The sequence below is a fragment of the Manis pentadactyla genome, chromosome 6, assembly GCF_030020395.1.
Source record: "Manis pentadactyla isolate mManPen7 chromosome 6, mManPen7.hap1, whole genome shotgun sequence".
In the NCBI taxonomy this organism is placed as follows: domain Eukaryota; kingdom Metazoa; phylum Chordata; class Mammalia; order Pholidota; family Manidae; genus Manis; species Manis pentadactyla.
In genome coordinates, this window is record NC_080024.1 from 146,595,352 (window position 1) to 146,614,805 (window position 19,454).

At 44.9% G+C, this 19,454-nt stretch overlaps 1 protein-coding gene and 1 long non-coding RNA gene across 4 annotated transcripts in view; one reads left to right on the forward strand and one right to left on the reverse strand.

Moving 5' to 3' along the window:
* The window catches only part of LOC118907749 (uncharacterized), a 102,019-nt gene extending 83,049 nt beyond the window's left edge, over positions 1-18,970 (forward strand). The window contains exons 9-10 of one of the 2 annotated variants that reach the window (XR_008998376.1): positions 79-170; positions 14,636-18,970. This is a non-coding gene — a long non-coding RNA (uncharacterized LOC118907749). Of the gene's footprint in view, positions 1-78; positions 171-3,781; positions 8,876-14,635 lie in introns of those variants that run through there. The other variant, XR_008998374.1, reaches the window with a different exon arrangement.
* BCL2 (BCL2 apoptosis regulator) overlaps positions 1-19,454 on the reverse strand; it is a 214,686-nt gene that overhangs the window by 44,669 nt on the left and 150,563 nt on the right. Inside the window, exon 3 of one of the 2 annotated variants that reach the window (XM_036876686.2) lies at positions 8,249-13,555. The exons of the other annotated variant lie outside the window; for it this stretch is intronic. Coding sequence (XP_036732581.2) covers positions 13,421-13,555 — 135 coding nt within the window. The 3' untranslated portion in view covers positions 8,249-13,420. Of the gene's footprint in view, positions 1-8,248; positions 13,556-19,454 lie in introns of those variants that run through there. 2 annotated transcript variants of the gene reach the window in all.

Here is a 19,454-nt window from a genome sequence, read left to right on the forward strand (position 1 = left end):
TCAGTGCCACTACTATGAGCTAGGAGGCTTTGTGAAGATTAATGAACCTCTCTGAACTTCAGTTTTTTATTGTGGCAGGCTGAATAATGGCCCCCAAAGATGTCCACATCCTAATCTCCAGAACCTGTGAATACATCACCTAGATGGTAAAATGGACTGTGCAGATGTGGGTAAGTTAATGATCTTGAGATGGGGAGACTCTCCTGGATGTCTGGGGGGCTCCATGTCATTGTAGGGTTCTCACGAGAAGGACACAGGAGTGCTGGAGTGACAGGAAGAGAGAGATGTGCACATGGGAGCAGAGGTTGGAGGGACGAGGGGAGGGGGCCCTGAGCCACGGGTGCAGGCAGCCTCCTGAAGCCGGAACAGGCCTGGAAGGAGTCATCCCACGGGGCTCCACTGTCGTCAAGGCAAGTCGGGGCAGCAGGAAGTGGGTGTGGCTCTTCCAGAAAACCGTGGTAAAGCACTTTCGGACTGCTGGAGTCCAAGGACATGCTTCTGAGTCCTCTCCCAGAAGCTCTGGGGATCCCAGGTCCCCCGCAGGTAACCTGCTGCCTCATTGGTCCTGCGGTCATCCTGCTGTAGTCCTGCGTCCCAGCTCCACACAGACGCATCCTTGGGTGTCGGCAGGGTCGCAGGTGCCCTTCAGGCACCCTCTCAGATCATGTGGCAGAGGAGACTGAAAAACGTCACCAAGCTATGTGGCTGTGAAGTGGGTGAGGACTCAGAGGATGTCATCAACAGAAGGCTGGGCATTGCTTGACACCAGTGACGTCATTTGATAATTTTCTGATCACTCATATTGATCCCTCATAGATTCCTGCCCTTCTCACTGGCTTTGCTTTGCATCTGAGAGACTGAATTTAAACAGACAATGGCCAGACCATACATAACATAGAGTTCTGATCCACAGTCTGCACCAACCAGCTCAGGAAACCAACCCATTCTCTATAGTAAGCAGGCCAGGAAGTCACTCTGTTCTTTGTAAATCAGACTGTAGCAAGGCAGACCTCTGCCTCTAGTAATAATCCAGGACGCCAAACAATAACCCCTGAAATTATCTGCCCCAAATGGCCATAACTTGAATAATCACTGACAGCTTCCCTGATTTTTGTCCGCATTTCCAATTTAGGACCAGCCAGAGAAAGCCAGATATGCTCCCTGACCCTCACAGAGGATGGTCACTTAGATGGCCCCCCTACACTTTCCCATGCTGACGGCCCCAGTCAGGGTACCCAAAGCCTCCCTTTTTCCACTAGGAAGGTTTCCTTCTGCCTGCCTTTGACCCTCTCCAAATGTTAGTGATTAAGTGATGGTGGCTGACTCCCTTGTTACGTAGAGCAAGCTCTGATAAATAGCCTTTGCTCTTCTCATTTGGTTGGTCCTCATTTATTTCCACACATCACACAACTGGCGAGTGTAGATTTGTGGTGAGTACATGCTGTTTGCTCCTGGACATGGAACAAATTTGGTCATATGTGATTTGATCAGAGTGATGACAACGGTGGCCTCATGAAGCCCAAGACCCCACTTGGTTTCTGACTTTGTGTACGTGGCTTCCCCAGGGGTAGGAGATGAGTGTGATGAAATAGTGACTACTGTTTGAACTTCAATTACTTTCGGGACCACTGGGGGGACCATAAAGGAAGTAATTAATGAGGGCAAATGGGAAAGGCCAAAAATTGGAGTTTTGTTTTTAAGTAACACTTGGGAGAGAATGATTTAGGAATGAAGACAACATATTTCCCTAGACCCCTGCACACAGATCTCATTTTAAAGAAAACAATGAGAAGATAAGTTTTAAGTGGTGTCATAGGGAATGTTAGAAGCTAATGTTACTAATCTGAAAGCTATCAGGGCAAGGAAATATCCAGGTGCTTATGAGGTAAAGATATTGCAGGAACTCTCCATAGACGTCTCAAATTTTCGGTCTTCGAAGATAAGGTCCACCTGCAGTGTTCTCTGCAGTGTCATTGTTAAAAAGTTTATAGCTAGGCATTATCAAGGCGGATGTTCATGATGTATACCTGGCTCCAAGGGCCTCACTTGATGATGGTCCTGGGGTCACTTATCACTCACTCTGTCTCTTTCTCTGTAAATAAAAATGCAAACTCAAGGTCTGGTAATGATTAAGAAAATTGTTGACATTGTGGGTAATTATAGGAATTTGCTTATTTGATTCAGTTTCTTAATTTAAGTGGTTACTCTGTCTTTGTAGATATTGTGGGCTTGTTATTTTCTGTGTCTGCCCAGCCTTTCATGGTTTGGAATACTGAATTATTTTCCATTTTATGTGGCATCACAGTTCCTTCACACTCACCACGTTGATCTCCTTCACATCACCCCAGGACATGGCAGGACAAACGGTACACCCCCACTGAGTGGAAAAGCAACCCAAGAGTCGTGACAGAATGCTTTACCCAAGCTCACGTTTTTAGCAAACCAGAGCTCAAACCCAGGTCTTCTGGTATCAAGAGCTCCACACCACCACCAGGGCCTTTAATACTTCCATTGAACACAATGCAATCTTCTTTCCGCTTTCAGCTTGTAGCAAATGGTTTGAAAGTGAGAACTCTTTTAGCTAAGTGTGGAAGAGAAGAGCTGAGGAAGTTGGAGAGAAGGGTGCTTTCCAGCCTTAGCAATTTAATTAGCAGGTGAAGAGTGAGGTGAGTGGGGACAGGCAGAGGAGGGCATTCTATAGATACACTGTTGGTGTGTGAGCTGTGAAGTATCTGTACACAGAGTCTAGTGCTGTGCTGTCCATCATGGTAGCTGCCAGCCACATGTGGCTCTTGGGCAGTGCTTATGCTGTGGGCCAGTCACTGAGTGATCTTCATTCCAGACTGTCTTTCCAAGGGTGTTTGTAGAGCAAAGGCAGACATTATGTCTTCTTCCAGAGCAAAGGGCAGATGTGCTTATGGCTCATTGTAAAAGTTTCAAGTTTCCTAAACGACTCAATTCAGAGCTCCTCTCCTGCATCACACCTGCTGTGTGCACAGATATCTTCTGGTCCTCTTCAGGGTGTCTTGTGGGACCTGGAGCTTGGGGACCTGGCTCAACAATGCTGATACTCTGGCTACTACACTTGCTGTGAGTTCAAATTGAGAGGTGCTCCAACTGTCTGGTCCACACTGATTTCAAAGACTGTATATAAAAAAAGAATGGAAATGACCTCAATAATTTTCATATTGATTATGTTGACATGATATATTTATTGGGTCAAATCAAAATTTATTATTAAAATTAATTTCATGTATTATTATTTTAATTTTTTAACATGACTACTAGAAAGTGAAAAATCCCATCTGTGGCTCACAGTTTAGTTCTATGGGACAGCGCGAGTCCGGCGGCTTCCCCTCCAGATAAGACAGTCACTCGGTAGGCGAGGCTGAGTGAGGCGGGGAGGCCGTCTGCGTCTGAGGCAGGCCAGAGACGCCTGCAGCGGAGGGCGGGAGCAGAGGCGGTCAGCCTGCCCCTGGGAGTGAGGCCCTTCTTATGCAAGACATTCAGCAGCAGCAAGAGTTCCATGTGGCAATTTTAATGGAAACATTTTCCCTTCTGCAACCTAATTTCTTTCCTAAACTCCACCCAAGGCAAAATGGATTATTGCTTCTTGGAAATCCAACCAGGGGACTTGAAAATGTTTCAGATTAAAAACAGAAAAGCCCAAGAAGGAGAAAAATAATTACATTTCTAAAAGCTTTTAGAACAAATGCTTGCTTGTGAAAAATACTTTTCCTATAAATATTTTATTCCTCCCTTCCTTTCCTTTGTTCCCCAGCTGAGAACTTCCACATGGATGTAGGAGATGATGTTCCCCTTGGGAGAGAAGATCAAAGCCACTCTGGGTCTACTTGCTGCCGAGTTTTACTCATTCATTGCAGCTTCTACTCCCACCGGCCTGCAGGGTTCTGTGATAATGTGGGCTCAAAACTTTGGAAAAAAGAAGAGGGCAGAGAAAAATCTGTAGTTATAAAGCACCTATGCCAGGGCTTGGCTAGAGAGAGAGAGAAGGTTATGGTTGATATGTGGGAACCTGCCTCTAAACAATCTATTTTGAAAGACAACATTTAGTAATGTAAGTAGCAAGTTACTCCAGAGTGATGCTAAAGATGACTCCAGAAAACATGGGGCCCATCAAATGATAAATATTTTTAAAAAGAAAAAAAAAACAAACAGGCAAGACACTATAGAGTGGAGCTCAGCAAGTGTGTGTTGGGAGACTTGTCCATTAATCAACCATAATTGGGTGGGAATGATGTGTCCAACAGTAGCTCCGGGGGAATGACAATACCACTGATAGAAAAGGGGAAGGTAGGGAAAGACCTAGTCTTTATTATAAATTAGATTTGGTCGATGTGTTGAACTGATCATAAATATCCAGTTGCCTGTGGATACCAGGTGGTTGAACAGAGAGGACCCCAAGGCAATCTTTGATGATCAGCAGCATTGAGGCAACTCTTAGCTAAGGACCCGAGATCACATTTGGTGTGATCCTTTTAAAGAGATGTTGATGCACAGGTGTGTCCAGATGGAGAAACCAGGATGGTGTAGGGCTGAGAACTGCGGCTAGAACATTCAGCATAGTCTATGAGCAAAGCCTACATGGACGTATTTTGCCGTCTGCATTCAGGGGCCTGACTGCAGCAGTAGACTTGTTCTGCATCCCTGCTAGGAGACAGTTTGCCATGGGACTCTCACGTTTCTGCTCATGCTGCAGGCAGGCACGAGTGATCTGTGTTCCAGACCGTCTTTCCAAGGATGTTTGTATAGCAAAGACAGACATAATGTCTTCTTCCAGAGCAAAGGGCAGATGTGCTTACGGCTCAGTGTAAAAGTTTCAAGTTTCCTAAACTCCTCAACTCAGAGGTCCTCTCCTGCATCACACCCACTGTGTACGTAGATATCTTCTGGTCCTCTTCAGGGTGTCTTACGGGAATTGGAGCTTGGGGACCTGGCTCGACAATGCTGATAACTCTTGGCTACTGCAGTTGTGGTGGGTAATAATCTGTCCTTTGTCTCTGACTCAGGAATCTGATGTTTTCAACCAGCATCCATTAAATGGTGGCATGCTGACCATGCGTTAGCTCGCAAGCAGGGAAAAAAAATCTCAGGCCCTTTAGAGTTTTTGACAGTTACACTCAGATTCTCATTCTGGGTCCATGGAGGAACTGAAGAAAGACCCTGAAAGGAACCTGCAATTAAAGCCAAGTCAGAGAGAGTATTTCTCTAAGGGATGAGAAAAGGGAGAAAAAAAGAACAGGGCCTGATTGCTTTGGGGCACGCCTCTCATTATGGATGCGGCTCAGACATTTCGGGAGCATATATTAAGGATGGTACAGGATCACGCAACCAAGAGCATGCAGACAGTCTAACAAATGACAAGCAGGATAAGGCGGGAAATGAGCTGTGGGTTTTTTTAATGCAAAAAAAAAAAGAAAATTTTAACATAAATTTGCACCAAAAAGAATACATTCAAAATGGACTAGCCTCTCATACTTTTCTAAAATAAAAGTCTGTGAATTTAAGTGAATGTTTGTAACCCTAGGGCTTCATTTTAATTTTTTTTTCCTCGAAATGAGTAATTATTACAGTATTATTATGCAATTACCTGCTTCCTTGGTGCTGACAGAAAAATTCATTGCAATATAAAATTCCTGCTGGGTCTTGGAGGAAGGAGTGTGTATCTTCAGCACTCTCGCAAGTGCCCTTGAGCTCCCAGAAAAATCCAGTGGAGAGCTGAGAGGGGCATAAGGCCCAAGACAAATTTGTCTTCCAACAAGTTGCTGGTGTGCTGCTAAAAGAAGTTTGAAAGACATGTCTCACCCTTGCACACATTTAAATTGACATTTAATTTATGAAATATAAATATAAAGAGTTGCAAAGGATTTAATTTCCAATGAGTTGTTAATCATATGAGAAAGAAAATTGTCCCAAAGCTGTTTGTGGTAGAACTTTTTTGTATGATGTAATTTATAGCCCCTTCAGTGAAGTAATTATGATTCCTGATAAAATGCTTGAGTAATCTCCGGATAGACTTTAACAGGATTAAGAAATCCCAAGAAGTTAGAGCTCCCCACTTGACTATCTGAAAACATGTCAATCAGACTTGGGCTGTTTGGTTGTGGCACAATTTCTGTTTTTCTACAGATCTCTTCCAAGAGAGAATCCCTGAATTGAGGCCAGTTTGAAATAGAATTTTCACACATACTTAGAACAAATTTGTCTGAGAAGTCATTCTAACAATTGACATTTAAAAATAAATGTGTTACATCATTTTTAAAATTATAGGCAATGGAATCTAAAAACCAAAATGGTTTGATTCTCAGCATAATCTACATGAAAAAAATTCAGAAGCAAGCTATTTTTTGACCCCTGGAAGTTTTACATTTGTCTTTTTCTCCCACTAGATTCACACTTCTACCCTCCATTTTATCCTAGTATAATATTTCTTACAAGTGAAAGTTAAAAATTAATGAACCTCTTCTGATTTTCTACAACAAAAGTCAGTCAGTGAATCTCTGTGACTATAATGCTTTACTTTTTTGTTCCTGGGTTGAGTAATTATTATAATGATTATTATTACCCAACTGATAAGAGTCTACAAATATATTACATATTTTGATAAATTACTAAATGTAAAATTTTAATTTTATTGGGCATACACCTCTTACTGAGATGAATGGGGCTGGATTATTCCCATCCCCTTTCCCCTTGCCAGAAGGACAACAAATTCATAAGTGAAAATTCCCATTACTAGAGAGAGGGGGTTCACCATGAAGTCTACTCTTGTTTTTTGTGTTTATGGATGTAAGCTCTGAGGAGTGTTGCTCACATAACAAGTACATAGACTGGAATGCTACTCAGCTCTGGATTTCTGAGTTACATTCTGAAATCACATTAAAAAACTATCTGCCAGCTGTCTTGACTAGGTGCAACTTTGTTGAAAGCAAAGAATTGAAAAAATGATCTGCAAAACGATTTGCTCTTCAGTCACTGATGTTTAATATAACTCAAGGATTTCAAATCATCCCTGTTAGTAATCCAAGGGCTTTAATACCCCAGGGCAGTGCCCAGGGCTGTGCAGGTAAATTGACTCTCTTGCGAAAAAAGATAAAGAACGAAGGGGAGAAAGTTCTGCTTTGTAGCTTTTGCTCATTTCCATGGTGTAAATACTTCCATCATGGTCAATTCCAAGCTACCACGTTGACTTTGCTGATGAGTTGGGAAGCGATGTGCATGATTGGCACCCCCTGCAGGTATGAGACAGCCCAGTGCACAACTGTGGTGCCCCTCTAAGGGTCAGAGAGGGAGAGGAGTGTGCCTGTTTTTGGAAAGGGACAGGTGGTGGTGAAAAGCAAGGTGGGAGATGCGGACTGGCCTGACCTCAGGAAATCAGTTAATGACAGAGCACCCTTGGATGCCGAGGACATTGGTTCCCCGTGCCTTCCTACCCCTTGGAAAGGCTGTGCCCCCGAGGCTCCATTTGCAGCCTTGTGAAGACAACTGGTTGAGATTCAGGGTGGAGGACTTGGAGGCATCCCGGCCACGGCTCACATCCCGCCTCTACAGCTTACGATGTTTGAGGACTTGGACTATTAACTGCTGTGAGTCTTTGTTTTCTCCTATAAAATAGGAAAAGCCAATGCCTACTTGACAAGGGAGTAAGAGGCAGCGGTGGTGTGTGTACAGTGCTGGCATCCAGCAGAGGCTTACAGATGGCTGCTACTATCAGAGTCCTTTCAGTTGAGTTGAAGGGAAGCAAGCAGAGGGTTGACGGCCTAGGTGTTGGAATGAAGGGAACAGGTGCTTTGCTACTCAGGGTTTTTATACTCCAAAGCAGTGACTGCTTTGATTATTTTTAAATGCTCACTTCAAATCAGAACTTCCAGCTTGTTTCTCCCCTTTTCATATAATCTTTCATCTTATGGAATGCAGAGCCTGGGGTCTCCACTAGGATTGGGAAACACACCAGGGGCAACAGCTTCTCTCTCAGGGAGTGGACCGCAAGGCCAGTCCGTCCGGGACTGAACCAGAGAGTTAGGAGCCACGCAACAAAGGGACTGTTTCTAAGGTAATTTCACTTGTAAGGCAATCCTGGAGCCTGGTCCCCCAGCGTTCATTAGAGTGAAGTTCCTGGTGGCTGTACGCTCCTGTTAAGAAGGCTTTGTAAAGATTTGTTTACTGATGACAAATGGCAGGGCAAAATTGTGTCACTGCATTATAAACAAATCCAGGGTACAACCAATAGCTCACATTGTACTTTATTTTCCTTTATAATATTAGCTGGACAGACAAGGAAAGTTTACTGGCAATGTGACTTTTTTCCAATAACACAGAGTGTCATTATATTTAATGCTGGCCAGCTACAGACTTATTTTAACTACATAAAGTATGCTTATCATATATGTTTGTGTGTGTGCAGAATTTTGCAGGTGATTTCCCACCACCCGGTCTTAAAAATAGCCCATGGAAGGTAAAAATGTGAAAACCTTGATAACAGACGCTTTCAATACAAAAACACCTTTATACACTTATTTTATTTAAAACAGAAATAATCCCAGTAACTCAAAACAAAAGCCAAACTTGGTTGAAAACCGAAGAAGGATAGTATAATAAACACAGCCACCAAAGCTTCCCCAGAAGAAATGTGATTGGCTATTCCTCCTTCAAATGCTACCTGGAGGGAAAAAATTAAGTAAATGAGCTTGCCAGAAGGCCCACTACAGCTTCCTCAAAAGGCTTAGGTATGTGGCATTACTAATACACTAGAGCCATATTTAGTAACAGTCTCAGGATCTTTTGATTAAGCTTCTCCATCTTCCACAGTCGTTTTTGTCTGCTGGGCTTAGGCTGATACACAAAACAACCTTACCATCAATAGGATACTCGCTTTAATTTATTTTTCCAGGGTAGTCATGATGAATTGCTGCAATAGTGTTTGTACTGCATCTGGTTTTCTTTGTGGTCAGTGGCATGCATATTTCATGGCTGTCCAAAGAGCACAGACATGGACCAGAATGATGACTTGGGTAAGGAGAAGGGACTTGGATTATCATTTACCCAATTCAGTGTCACACTGTTTTTTATTTTTATTTTTCTGTGTGATATAAAATAATATTCAGAAACAGATGTCCCTACCAACTGGAAGGTTTTCATGAACTATCCTGTTGGTTAAAACGGTAGATTTATTGTTTAAATAGCCATAAGACACACCCAGCCTTGAACTATAGACCACGGATGGTAACTGTTTTAAAAGAGTTTTGGCCCATCTACATGGCCGTACAGAGCTGGACTCTGAGTTGTTCTGATGTCTCTAGAATCTAGACCTTCCACAGAACTTAGCAATGTTTCTCATGTACTGCAGAAGACCCTTCGTGGAGACATCGCACTGACCGTAGCAAAGAGCCCCTCTTGTTTCCATTTCACGCCCTGATCTGGTCTTGGAAATGTTTTGCTCCTCTGAACATTCTTCTTCCCACCCCCCAACAAATGTCCTTTGTCCCATAATAATAATGAAAAAAAAATCCCTGAAAGATCCAAATTGAATAACAATAAAGATCTGATTGGAAGCTTCATAAGCCTGACAATGTAGAATTGTACTTCTTAAAAAGTGTGTAACCACATTTGTCTGGGCTGCAAAAGACACCACAGAATAAGATCAGAATAGAATTTCAACGGACTCCCTAATTTCCTTAGAAGGGCTTGTGTTTCAAGCCCTTCCTGTTTTTGCCTGATAGAGGAGGTGTACCTTACTAACTATAATGTGATAAGAAGGCCTAAAAACAGCCACTGCCTATAACGTACAATTGGAATCAGAATTTAAGCTCACATTCATAAATTAGTCATTTTAGCATAAGTTTAATTACTTACAATATAGGCTATTTGCAATTCTGTTCACTCACCAGATCCTTGATGTGAAAGCTAGGCATGTGTTGGGACTGTCTTAATTATTTACCTTTTAACATGATTATTCTAACTTCTCTTGACTTATCATCACTTCCTAATTTCCCACATTGGGCCAGGACTAGTTCTTTAGATGATATGCAAGAAATTATTTACTAATGAAATAAAATTCACATCTACATGGAAGGTCAAATCTGAATATGCAGAGGTAAGCGGGCTGCCGCACAGCATGGAGGGTTTATTTTTTTTTGCTTGAACTATGTAGCATGGCGCTTCCTTAATTCAAAATGTGACTTTAATCCAAATCTTAAGCCTACAAGGGTTTTCAGACACTGTAACATCTGAGACGCAGTGGTTGCTGTAGAAAGGTCACTGGTCATGTGACCTTCAGGCTGCTTGGGGTGCCTGGGAGGCTCCTGGCGCTTCCCTCCTTGTGTCTCCTGTTAGAGCCTGTGACCCCAGTTTGGGGAGTGCCCGTGTTCTACTGAACCCTGACCTTGGTCAATATATGCACTGCGTCGATGGCATTTCAGGTGGGAATCCTGTCCCATCACAAAATGGGGAGGAATGGTTGCTTCTCTGTTGTCTGATTACAAAATAATTGAGACAATGAAAGAAAGGGGGGGGGGAAAAGACTAGTTGAAGCTTTTATATAAATTCAGTGCTTCTAATATGCAACAGCAACTACTCTTGGAGCGAGTGCAGCCACACTATACAGTTCTGAGGGCAGGCGGCTGGGCGTGTTTACTTACCATTAACACCAGACAACAAAGCCGCACAGCAAAAAGAAACCAGCCAGAAGCTCGCCCGCAGGACCTTACAGATATATATATGTATATACACACACACACACACATATGTATATATGTACACATTTTTAGAATATTCTGCAAATCCCAGTATGAACAACAACAAAAAACAACAAAAGACAAACAGGCTTTATATTAAAAACGTCCACGTTCTTCACTGTTACTTTGAAAGCAGCTCGGAGGAACTTGCCACTTAGCGTGTACTGCACACTGACTCCTCTAGAACGATCTTGGCAGGATAGCAGCACAGGATTTGATTTTCCATATTCATCACTTTTGACAATGTAAACTTTTCATATATTAATATTTTGCTAAAAAATTAGAATCATTCAAAGGTCTGATCATCCTGAGGCCTGCCAGGGAGGTCAGGCTTCCTACAGGGGTTTCCTGCTTCCCGGGTGGGGGGGGGGGGAGGGTGAGCCCCTCTGCATATTCAGGCCCTGCGGAAGGAGGGCAGGAGGGTTCTGGAGGGGTCTTGTCAAAAGGTAAAGCAACTCTCTAAAGGTCAAACCATCATGGCTGGAATTTAATCCCCTGGTCATTTCCCATCTGGATTTTCAACTGCATGAACCTTATGTGGCTTAACCAAACATGTATGTAATACTAAGTAATGTGAATTAGATTCAGACTTGCCCAGGAACAAGTAAACCTTCAAGGAACAAGGTCAAAGGGAACAACAGACAGATTGCTCCAAATACACAATTTTGTTGACATGGAAATGCATGTAACTTGGTTGAAGTAAAGCTCCTCGACGGCCAGCATGCTCCAGGGTTTCTCAGACAGCTGAGGCCCAGGGCTTATCTCACCTGCAGAAATGCTTTTAAGGAATTGAGACAAACATCTCAAATGGAAAAAAAAAATGATCATTTTTGCTAACAGTGTAGAGGCCATAACTAAATACAATTTTTCAAAAAAAAAAATGCTGAGATGCGTGTATTTTTTTAAAGCAGCTTTTGAAATATCAACCACAGCATCAAACATTGAACATAGTACATTCCAAAGTTAATACAGATAAATGGTATATAATGCAATAATGCCACAGTTATTCCATGTATGTCTGAAAGCTGATTCTAAACTTGAAAAAATAATTTCTAGTTTATGAGCTGGAGATTTCACTTCCTTTGCTTCCTCGCTAGAGTTTTCCATCAACGATTTTTTTTTTCTGTATGTCCCAGGATGTACAGATAATTCCCAACATTTCACACCTGAAACCTTTTGGTTTTCCTTTGTCAGGTTTTCAAATAAAATCAAACTATACTGACAAGATAATGTTTGATATCTCAATTCCACAGATGTAGGTTAATTAATCCATGACATCTCATTTCAACGCCTTCTTCAGGATTTATGACCCTCCCCAAAGTCATTTAAAGCCTGGCTTTAAACCGCACAGACAGATGGGTGGCCATGTGGCCAACATGCCTGCACCACAGCCACCCTGCACACAGGCCACGTGTGCCCCTTTCCTCGTCTCGTCTGGGTGGTGGCATTCCTGGCCTTCGCCACCCGCCTCTGCTGGGGAAGACGCGGCTCCTGCATCCTCCCTCCACAGTGATAAATGTCTTAACAGCTCTGGCTCCCAGGATCCACGGTCCCCATGGAAACAGCCTGACCGGAGGCCCACGGGGGACAGGCCCAGGCCTCCTCCTGTTCCTTCCGGACAGTGGAATTCTGAGCTCTGTCCGCTTCCAGACAGTCGGGGCCCACTCTGCTCTGTGTAAAACCCCCAAGCAGTCTGGCCAGCACCCACGTTCAGGTCCAGAACAAAGCCTCCGAGCCGGGGCAAGGTGGGATCCGGACTGCGGCCTATTTTGGAAAAGCAGGCACTTGTGGCGGCCTGATGCTTCTGGGTTAAGTTGCCGAAATGTTCGCTTCCTCGCATTCCAGAGGATTCTGTTTCACACACAAGACAGAGCCAGTATTTGGAGGGGGGAGCGTATCCAAAATGTATGAACATACACATCAGGACTTAAGGTACTGGATGATATTGTATAAATTGCTAAAATGCTTCTCGGCACAATTGGTAGCTTAAAAAAATACTTTGCTATGTTTTAATGGCATTTCCCCCCATCACTGTTCTTCGGTGTGGAAATCTTGGCAGACACCAAGTCCATCTGAAGTTCGCAGTTTTTTTCTTCCAAACGGGTATGTACCATGTGAGCCATCTGCTCTTCAGGCCAGGGAAGAATACTCCTCCCTGCCAAGCACCTTCCCCTCTGCTAGTATCTCAGCCCCCAGGGCAAATAAATGCAAGGAAAATGAACACCTTCTTCCTGACCTCCAACAGCCAGACACCCAGCTTCTGGAACAGTCCAGTCCTTTGTCAGGTGGTTTGCTCTTCAGATCGTGAGTCAGTCCAACCAACAACACGGAAAACAAATTGGTGTTTATAGGCACAGGAGATCCCGGCTGAGCCCCCCAGGTGGGGCTTGGCAATTGGCGGTAGGGTTTCCAAAGACGAGAGGTTGGATGGGACTGTTTAAATAAATAAATCTTTTTTTCCTGATAATGTAAAAAATAAATGGTATTTCCCTTTGGCAGTAAATAGCTGATTCGAAGTTGAGCCTGAAAGCTGTTTTTGTTTCTGTTGTTTTAGTTTTTGTTTTGAAGAGACCACAGCTTTGTCTGGTGGTCAGACACTACAATGCATATATGTCTACTGCTTTAGTGAACCTTTTGCATATTCATCTGTGGCGGGCCTACTGACCTCACTTGTGGCCCAGGTAGGCACCCAGGGTGATGCAGGCCCCCACCAGGGCCAAACTGAGCAGGGCCTTGAGAGACAGCCAGGAGAAGTCAAACAGAGGCTGCATGCTGGGGCCGTAGAGTTCCACAAAGGCGTCCTGCAGGCGGAGAGGGGGACAGAAAAGACAGCGTATGAGAGAGTACAGAATGCAAGCCTGCGGGGAGTGAAGCTCCAAGCCTGAGCGCCCGGGGCACCTTTGGAAGGGGCCTGGGAAAAGAAACGCTCTTTTGGGGGGCAGTGATTTCAGATCCATTCTTTCCACCTTCATTCAATAAATATTTATGGAGATCCTATTAACGTGCCAGGCTCCACAGGGACACAGCAGTGAGTGGCCTAGACTAAAAGTTCCTACCTCACCAAGCTTTTATCTAGTCAAGTGGGACAGATGGCAAACAAAATAAATGTATCCTACGGTATATTAGAGAGTAGTAAGTGCCAAGGAGAAGAGGGAAACTGCAAAGGCAGTTAGGAATATTGGAGGCATTGCAATTTTCCCGAGCGTGGCCATTCATAAAAGTGATAAGAAAACAAGGACAACGGCTACACTCCTTGAGGGCTTGCCGGGTGCCAGGCACTGTAACAAATGCCTACCATGCATTCTTGTGTTTATGCTTCATACCAATCTTACAGAGTCATTTTATTTACTCCTGTTCTGTAGAGGAAAATACTGAGGGGGAAAAAACAAAACAAAACAGATTAAAGGATTTGCCAGCACCCTTTACTCTGCTGATGAGCTGGACACAAACAGGGTGGCCTCCACTGGTGGCATGCCTGGCCTCTGAGGTCAGTGGCAGGGTTCACCCTGGGAAAGAAAGCTGTTTCGCCCAGGAGTGGCTAGACTAGACAACCGCAGCTCTGCGTTGAGCACAAGGCCTGAACTTCACACAGCATGTGGTCACTTAAGGTCAGTTATGTGTCACTGGCCACTCAGGCCCCCAGGGAGAGAACACAGCTCCTGTTTTCCCTTCCATTTACTGCACTGAAGGCCTGCAGTGTATTGGAGCAAAGTCCTCTGGATTGTTTTAGATTGAACCAATCAGTGAATGTTCATGTCTTGATTTTGGGGGGAGATTAGGTTCCACATTTGGACCCAATGAGTATTTGGACTACTGTTTAAATACATCTGACTATATAAATCAGTAAATGAAATTCTTTTCATTTGGTGTGATTTATTCAGGCATGAAGGAGGAAACGACATAGTTCCACATTGTTCCACAGCCTGGATCGGAGTGCACAATTTCATTACGGCAGGCAACCGCAGACCAGCCCCTCTGGCATTGTGTGCAGAGGAGGTTCTGACACTGTCCAGTGCTTCTGTCCGAGGCAAGTCCTGCCCTAGAGGGACCACATATTACCTGTCTTCCCAGTGCTGTTCGAGATCTGGGTGTATATAAATGCTTAATGAATAGTTTTTCGATTATCAATTTGTTTTCTGAATTAAATCACTGGTTTGAATTCTGTCTTTGGCCTAATGCTTCACCCAGTTGCTTACTCTGCTTGTTTGAAATTATTTCTTCCATATGGAACCACCTCTGGGAATCTTAGAATAGTCTGAAAGGTGAGAGTTTAAGGCATCATTGAGGAACTTCTCACATGATTAAATATAGACTTATAAGGCTATTTTTCATGACTTCATAGTATTCCACCACATTATACACCATCCTTATTTAACCAATTCTTCATTTAAGTTGTTTTAAGCTTTTACTATTATAAACAATATTTTGATACACTTTTGTACATAAATTCTTGTCTACTTGTTCAGTTGTTTTTTTTGGGAGACAAATTCCTAGAAATGAACTCAGCTGACCAGCCATGAAAATTGCTTCCCACGGTCACAGAGGGTTTGTGCTGAGCCATTGTCTCTCTCACTGGTTTTCCTGTGACCAGTGGCATTTTTCACAAAAGGCAGACGAGGGCTCAGGGCAGTGGTTCTCACTGGGGGCAATCTGGCCCCCCCAGGGGGCATATGACAAGGTCTGCGAACATTTTCGGTAGTCATGGTTCAGAGCAGGGGTGCTGTTGGCATGTAGTGAGTAGAGGCCATGGATGCTCTTCCACACCCACCATGCACAGGACAGGACCCACTGCAAAGCATTATTCAGCCCAGAGCACGAGTCTGAGAAACCCTGTGAACAAAGGTTTAGAAGAAACTGTGGTTACAAACTATAGAGGACCCTGTGTCCATCTAGTGTGTCAACAGCTGTGGTGACATCAGCACAGGATCAGTTAGTTGGCCTGGACAGTAACCACTCCCCAACTAGTGGACCTTCAGATGGCCTAGATTAACTTTTACCAGGAGAGGGCGCAAGGGTTTTCTTCTTTCTTAACCTAGTGTTAAAATTCTCTAAATTTGAGCCTTAGAAAAGTGAGGCCATAGACATAAAAGAAGTATGTTCTTAGTGCTCTGAGAACAAAGCTGAGGTAATAATCACGATGGTTTGTCAAGGAACGTACTTTCCTTATATGTAATCAGGGATAAACTGGGCAGAAAGGGGTCAGGACGTATTTACCAGCAAAGAAACTCTGCTTGTTCTAAAGAGCATCCCAGGATCCCACGCACACAGCGGTGAACACCTAGCAGCCCACCCTGCCAGTCTGCTCTCTGAGGGATGCAGGCAGGCACCCACAGAGCCCAGCCAAATGATGCAGGAATCCTGCAGGGCACCGGCGTGGGGCTGTGTGCAACTGGGCTTGACACTGAGCAGGTCCATGGTGGGCCCTGCCTTCCTTTAATTACCAAGGGAGTTCTCTGCAGCAGCGTATGAAATAGACTAAGCCCTTGGACACCTGGGGAAATGGTAGAAGCAGGGCCAGACTTGGGCTGGCATGTCCTCCCTGTTTGGCTGGTGCACAGTCCCACGGGGCAGAACATCCCTACTCTCTGGAGCTGGAACGATTCCCTCTCCCGGCCTCCACCCCTTCATGCAAATAACTGTTTCTAATGGACCTAATGGGCCATTTCTGATGGGTATTATAAAGAAAAACATTATTTCTGCAGTGGGATGAGCTAAAGTAGCATTCTTTGACTCAAAGACTGAGCACAGAAGTGCTGATGCAGCCTTAGGGCTGTGGGAACAGCTCTGGACTTGGGGGAGAAGGTCTGGGTGAAATCCCGGCTTTGACATTTTATTGCTTATGACCTTGAACAAATTACCCAACCCTGAGCCTCATTTATTTCACCCATAAAATTGGTTGTTGTGAAGATTAATGTAGGTGACTCAAAGGCATTTATAAAGGTGGCCTAGAATGTGAACTGGTGGAAGGATTAACTTGTTCCCTAGTCTGCCCCACTCTAGAGGGTTTACTGACCCTTCTGTTTTACAGAAGTAACTCTCTAGCACCCCTAAAGAGTCAGATTTTGGCTCTGAAGATGCTTGGTAATTACTACAGAAACTGAATTAAAATGCACATGTGACATGTTCTGCTCGAGGATGGGAAGTGACAATAAAACGCCTACCCATACTTCCTCAGAATACTGAGTCAGCTTAGAGGGCTGAGGGGCGTCATCTGACTCCCCTGAGATTTGTTCTGGCCCCTGAGGTTTGCCCATCAATGATTACCAAGCGCAAAGCAGACCCTGCGGTCTCAGGACTGAAGATCCTAAGAGCTACTGTCATAGAGAGTCTTGCTTTTTCAAACATCCTGATTAGGGTGATTTCCGAAGTCTGTTTGAACAGCCTGTCATTATTTGTTTAAGTTTGAAAGCTGTTTTAAATAAACACATGCTCATTTCATGTATTAAAAGCAACAAAGACCGAAAAAGAAAACCTGGGCCGTGGTCACGTGATTCGGCCCAAATCCCAGCCTATACATTGAGGAGGCACGGGCACCCTTGCTCAGGCCAGGACTGGCAGGGGATCTGCCCGATTCCTGGGATGAGCACAGCGGCCTGGGAGGCAGGCGGCCTTCCTCCTCCTGCTGGCCCCTCACGTCAGGCAGCAGGCAGGCAGGGCCTCAGCTCTGGAGGCTCTTTTGCAATTTCTCCAGAAACTGAAAAATCAGGGGCACAGACAATCTGAGGAGGGGTTCCACCCACAGTCGGCCCAACAGGGTGGCCAAACTCCCGACCTCAGTCTTTTTTCTGTGTCTTTGCTGTGCAGTGGGAAGTAAGCCGGTGAGGTTTCGACAGGAACAGACAAGACTCAAGACTCTAAGCAGAAGGACAGCAAAAGTGTCCTTGTTCCTAACGCATTGTGACCGGTGGTGGGGCCGCTCCCAGCCCCTTCTCTCTCTCTTTCCGTCTCTGTCTCTGTCTCTCTGTCTCAGATACACACTGCTCCCTGAGGCAGCCCACCCTCCAAAATTTTCCCTTTCCCTCAGAACCCTTAAGAAGTTTCATTTAAACCTGGTTCCAAGTAAAATGAGGTGAATAAACAAATGAGTGGGGTTGGCAAAAACAGAAAAGAATGCTGAGTCCTGCTGGAAAGGAAGGGGTTTGTCGGGGGAGCCCCACATACTCTTACGCAATCGATGGAGTCCAGGGTGAAGGCAACACCAGACACCTTTGTCTTCGGCAATGCATGTCAGAAGCCTTCAAATAAAAAGCTTTGATTCTTTTGCTATTAATGCTACTTGGAGTTACGTATCATGAAAAAAATAATCAATAAAATGCATAGCTTTGTTATAATAGTTGAAATGTGAAAACAGCTTAAATGTCTAAAAATATGACAGGCTAAATGAACTTATGGCACATTCGTACATGGACTACTCCTCGGCCCTGAAAAATTGTGCCTTCCATTTACCAGCAGGGCAAAGTGTTCCTAACATGGTACTGAGCGGACCGGGTAGCAAGGTCAGGCCCCTGGCTCGTGCTGGTTCTCAGCTCTCCTCATCCGCTGGGGAAATTTAACGTGGCTTGGCTGGTTATGAATAGATTCGAGGTGCAGCCACATCCCACAGTCATGGAGCTGACTGAGGACGCAGGTGTCGCAGGACCACGGGAGGCCCTAGGGGGGAAAGCCATCCTGCCCTCAAGAAGCGTACGACGCAGAGACAAGTGACGCCAACACACGCGCATCAGAACTAAGTGAAATCACGGTGTGCTGCCGTTTTGTATCCTGCACAGAGCAGACGGTCCAGTCAGCAGTTAGTAGAAAATGAAAAGAAAATGAGATGGTGTTAACAGGAGCTCAAACACTGCTACGGAAGCCTTGGCATTTTCTATTTTTCATGGCTTTAAAATTTTGTCTCCGTGGGGATCACCTGCCTCACGGCAGCCTGAGGGTCGGGGAAGGAAAGGGTGAACCGCAGGAATACGAGGGCTTGGGCTGGAAGGAACTTCCAAGCAGTTCAGATCTCCCGCCCTGGTGTAGAAATGCCTAATAAAGATATTAGTCCTTTTTAAATAGGTGAGACAAAAGAAATCTAGACAGGTGCGGTACATCACTTAAAGTATGTGCAAAAAAGCAGGTGTGAGGTGGGCGAGGGGCGCAGAGACCGGGTGTACATCTCCCACCTGTGCTTAACGGGTTTGACCGTCGGCGGGCGGCTGGCTCTTCCGTCTCCCCGGGTGCCTCCTCCCTGCCTCCCCCTGCCTGCTTCCTCCTGTACCCGACCTTCCCTGTGCACACCCCCGCCCTGCAGAGCAGTGCCTCCAAAGCCCCGGACTCCAGACCCCGTGAGTTCTTGGGCCCACTGAGCCCTATTTGCCCATGGTCAGACCTCCCGTCCTCGGCTCCTTTCCACGGCTATTCTGAACAGCCACTGCTTTACCCGTGTGCTCTCCTCACCTTTCCACAGCTGACATCATCTCTTTTTCTCTGAGAAAATCGGGGCCACCGGGCAGGAATGAGCACGGCTTCCTGTGCTGGCATGGCCACTGACTTACGTCTCCGTCCTTCCCTGCTCCTTCCCACCCTGCACCCTTGTTCCTGTCTCCCGTTGCTTCTGGAACCTTCCTCCCTCAACCGACCCTGCTCTCAACTACAGTTTCACCATTATCCGTCCGTCTTTTCTTCTCTGTCATACAAATATTCACATTTCCTCAAGATGTCCGT